Source organism: Hylobates moloch, unplaced genomic scaffold, assembly GCF_009828535.3.
Source record: "Hylobates moloch isolate HMO894 unplaced genomic scaffold, HMol_V3 SCAFFOLD_6, whole genome shotgun sequence".
Lineage (NCBI taxonomy): Eukaryota > Metazoa > Chordata > Mammalia > Primates > Hylobatidae > Hylobates > Hylobates moloch.
Window position 1 is genome coordinate 91,301,577 of NW_026652281.1, and position 4,981 is coordinate 91,306,557.

Here is a 4,981-nt window from a genome sequence, read left to right on the forward strand (position 1 = left end):
ACAAGGTCAACAAAAACAAGCAATGGGGAAAGGACTCCCTATTCAGTAAATGGTGCTGGGATAACTGGCCAACTGTATGCAGAAGAATGAAACAATTGAGACACAGCCATGCCCATTTGCATAGGTATCATCCATGGCTGCCTTTACTATCACAGCAGTTGACAAAGAGAACATGGCCTGCAAAGCCTAAAATATTTACTATCTGGCACTTTATAGAAAAAGTTGCTGATACTCTAATTTAGATCACTGAGTGACCATATGGAAGACAACCACATTGTTGACCTGAACAACACTCTACTTCTTTACATTAATGAAAAATAAGTCATTGAAATTCTGGGCCTAATTGCTACCAGAGTTTATCCTAGTCTCACTAATAATTCTTCCTCAGCAGTCACAGGGTGACTGACTGATGAATGTACATGGCCCGATCATCAGTTGTTTGAGCCATTGAGGGTGATTAGTTATGCCCATGGGAGTACAGCTCTCTCCTCTACAACCACCACCGGCCAAAATTTCCTCTAGATACTCTGACCAGTCGGTCCTAGGACCTGATTGACCCCAGGGAGTCTGACCCCCTAAGTATAACACAGCATCATGGGCAGCATCATGGGCCTGGGAAGGTGTAAACATAATACAATTTCTGCCCATTGAACTGAATGTTACCAGGAAGACGAACTGAATGTTAATAGGAAGACGTTCTGAAGCAGAAGGAAATGATCTTGGTGACGATGACCCTTGCCAAAGGTAGGTAACCCTTGCCTTGTCACCTACCTGGTAGTCATGATGGCGATCAAGGCTGGCCCTGCTTTCATGTAACTAACTGGCCTTCAACGGTTCACTTTTCCCATTGAGTGACTTTTTTCAGTTATACACTTTTGTAAACTACAAGTGTTTTTACTGGCATTTCTTTATGTACTTTTTTATTTTTACCAGCATTTTAATTTAAAAAATGCAGTCACACATTTTCCATGCATACCTCTAATTTATGGCAGGTTACACAGATCTTGCATTTATGGAAATGGTATAAAGTCTCCTTTTTGAGTGAGCACGTTGAAGTGCAAAGAGTGATTTCATTTAAACAAAACTGCTCATAGAAGTACAGATGATACACTGATAAGGCAAAAAAACCATGATATTAGTATGAGACTGAGGTTCCAGAAACACTGCATATGCCTAGGCTGTAGTGGAGAATGTCATAGAATCCTGGATTCATAGAGTGTGGAGCCACAGTGAAGGGTGCGTGAGAGAGCCCCTCCGCCATAGCCCCCGCCTGCCTTTCCACAAAGAATTCCCAAATGTCACCCAGTGGATTCTCAGACTTGTGTCTCCCATTTCAGTGTTCTCCACCACAAAATCTACACCTGATTAATCCCATAGTTCAGAGACAAAGCTGAGTGAGGGGCCCAGAAAGACATGGGCTTGCTGCACCCAATACCTGCTCTAACATGTGTTTTCCATATATCTGCTGAGTAAACTGATGGGGGTGGAGAAGCTTGGGAGAGTCCATTTGAAGCCCCCAGATATGCCCACTCTCCCAAGTCCTACCCAACCTCCTATGTAAGCCAGGGGTGGCTGTGGCATGTGTCCATGGGGATGTTCGCCTCAAAGTGATGCAGGAAGGAGTCAAGGCAGTCCCCCGATGGGCTGATCCTTTGCTCTGGAATCCTTAAGATCATTTTAGATCCTTAAGAACATTCCAGAACTCTCACAGCATTCTGGAGTCCATTATTTAACACATGTTTATTGAGCACCTACTGTGGGCCAGGCACGTTCTGGGTTCTTGGGATCTATTAGTGAACAAAGCAAAGATCCCTAGGTTCATGGAGCGTGCATTCTAGCAGGGGGAGACAGATAAGATCAACATGCAAATTACTCCATGGATCATGTGATATGTTAGAACGGGAAGTGCCTTGGAAACAAAGAAGAAGTTAAGCAGGTGAGGGAGATCAGAAGGAAGGATCCCATGAATTCCGCTGTCTTTAACTTTGACATAGTAGTGGAGAGGGGTGGGCCAGGAGGTGTGTGAGTGGCAAGTGTACTGAGGTGTCCACTCGGCAAGTGCTCAACTCTCAGGTGTGCCTATTCCTGAGAAGAACAATGGCAGGTGTGTCCATTCACCCTGGCCAAGCTGGAAAGAAAAGCCCAAATGTTCTAACTGGCCTCACCACCACTCCCCAGGGTACCAAGGACCCTACAGGCATCAGAGAAGACCCCACTCATCTCGGCAGCCAGGCATTCAGAGGCTTTCCAGCAGCCCGCTTCTGGTTGCCTTCTTTTCTTTCCTTTTTTAAAAAATAATATTTACTGTTTTTATTTTCTGACTGCAAATGTAATGTATACTTATTACAGAAAAGGTAAAGTATTATCATCTAATATTTTGTTTGTATTTCCAGTTTTTCTGCCTGTTGCTATACTTTCTTCCTTTAAAATGGAATGCTAATTTCAGATAATTTGGATGCTTGCTTTGCTCATTAAGTATATCATGAGCATCATTCTATGCCATTAAATTGCATAGTCTGATATTAGCAGCTGCATCACATTTGGTACTGCACCATAATTAATTTCCCCAAGCTTTTATCTGGGGTCATTAGGTTACGTATGAAGTTTTTGATAATATAGAGAGCACTGTGATGAGTATTTTGTAGTGAAACCTTTATGCCCACTCATAATTATTTTAGGATAAGTTCCCAGAAGTGACATTTCTGAGTCAAAAAGTATTTATCTTTTGTTAAAATTCCTTGCCAAAATATTCCAACTACACTTCTCCCATTGATGGATGAAAATCTCCATTCATCAGATTTTTTGCTGTGCTTGGGGTTATTAAAATATTTTTGGTTATTGGATAGGCAAAATTATAATAATAATAGCAATATTATTTTCCTCTTTAGTTTGCATTTATCTGAAGACCAGTGAAGTTGAGTTCTTTTTCCCTTTCTTCACATTGGAATGTCTTTATTATTATTATTATTGTTGTTGTTGTTGTTGTTGTTGTTGTTATGCCGCTTGTACTTGGTGATCTGTAGGAAAATCTCCCAGGATGGTAATCAAGAAGCTGTCTTTGCTGGCTCTGATTCTGTCACTTGACAGCTGTGTCATCCCAGAGCCTGAGTGCCTCAGTTTCCTCATGTACCTAGTGGGGGCGGTGATGCCTGCCTTCTGGTACTTTGAGGTCTGGGACTATTGCTTATAATATACTGTGTATAAGCACCACATGGCATGGATCTAGCTGGCTGTGTAACCTTGGATAGGTTCTCTAACCTCTCTGGGCTTCAGTTTTCTCATTTGTAAAATAGAGATAATAGAATCTATGTAATCAGACTAATCTGAGGCTTAAATGAGTTAATACATAAAGGGTACTTAAAACGGTGCCTGGAACACTGGGAGGACTCAATGACTATTACCAATGTTCATCTATGTTTTATCCTTGAGATCTTTCATCAGGGCAACCAACAGCACTTGCCTGGGATAGGCAGATGGAGGAATCTTGACATGTCAGGGCTGCAAGACTTATGTAGAAATCACTCCTCTCAGGTAGACCTGGCAAATTGGGACCCAGAATGTGAAAGGAATTCACCCAAGGTCACCCCGTAAATGCATGGGAGAGACAAAACTAGAGCACAGTTCTGATGTTGTCCCACAAAGATTTTACCTCCAAGATATTGCTAGAAATGTCACCTCCCAGGGAGGATCAGTGTATTGGTGGTCTCCCCTCCTCAATACTGGGAGTCCCAAAGGTTACGGGAAGAAAAGAGGTGTGAAGCCTTTCTCACTCTGCTTGGTCTTAGGAGACCTTAGTGAGTCCCAGCGCCCCCACCTGAAGCCCCTGATAGCCTCCTACCCACTACAATGTTGTGAGTCTGTAAATACCAAGTCCGTTTTCAGGCTTAAACCTCCCAGTCCAAGGCGCTGTACTAGAAGACACCTCACTTAGATCTGGCTGAACTTCAGGGATTCTTCTTTCCCCTTCCCCAGGTGCACCCAAGATCCCAAGGCGGGGCAGTTTCTCTGAGAACTACTGACCAACAGAAAGGAGAACATTCCTCTCAAGCTTTCTGAAGACTGCCTTTACCTCAATATTTACACTCCTGCTAACTTGACCAAGAAAAACAGGCTGCCGGTAAGCCGTGGGATCCCCTGGTCAAAGTGTCAGTGCCAGTACCCCACATACTCTAGTGTAGATCGGAAGAGGATGAAGGCAGCTTGGGGAAGGAGCTGCAAAAACCAGGACTGTTTCAGGACCCCAGGGCCTCCACAGAAAACACAGGTTTTCCACACCTCAGTTTCCCCTCATGACATAGGGACTCTGGGGGAGTTTGCTGTGCATCTTTAATGAACATCTTAATTGTTCCAAGTTCCCTCATGCTAATAGAAGGATGAGAATGATTACTTTTAGTTACCAGATTAAAAATCTGATACCCAGATTGGGTAGGACACGATTTTCAATGTTAGCAGTGGAAGGAACTTAGAGAAAAGCCAACACCCCAACTCTTCCTTTTCAGATAGAGAAACTGAGGCCCAGACAGGGAAGGGGAGGCCACCCAGTAGGGTAGTTTTACCTGAAGTCTTCTGATCTTCAAACTAGTGCTTTTGACACAGAGTAGGGCATTGAGCTTGCATGTGGCCTTTCTCCAGCACTCCAACATCCATCTTGGGTAACTTTCACTGTCCTGGTATGGGTGTTGGGAGTGGAGCCTGGGACAATCCCAGAAGCTCTTCCTTTTGCCTTTGGCCAAATATCTGGGATTTTTTTGTACCTAATTTCCCTCCCTAATTGTCTTGGCAAAGGCTGATGACCCAATGTATAAGCATTTCCCAAATAAACAAAGGGCAGGCGATGGGGCTGGCTGCCAGCTGCAGGGTTGGGAGTGTATGCTGGCAAAGAAGACCACCCCAAGGTGAAAGAGGAAGGGTGTCAAGTCCAGCCAGTCTCCCAGGGGCACCATGGCATGGTGCCTAGGAGTGGGGGAGCAGGTCTGTGAAC

General features: G+C 44.0%; 1 protein-coding gene across 1 annotated transcript in view; it reads left to right on the top strand.

The window, feature by feature from the left end:
• Positions 1-728: 728 nt before the first annotated feature.
• The window catches only part of LOC116470595 (liver carboxylesterase 1-like), a 20,733-nt gene continuing 16,480 nt past the window's right edge, over positions 729-4,981 (top strand). Inside the window, exon 1 of the mRNA XM_058440376.1 lies at positions 729-744. Within this exon, the coding sequence (XP_058296359.1) occupies positions 729-744 (16 nt within the window). The remainder of the gene's footprint in view (positions 745-4,981) is intronic.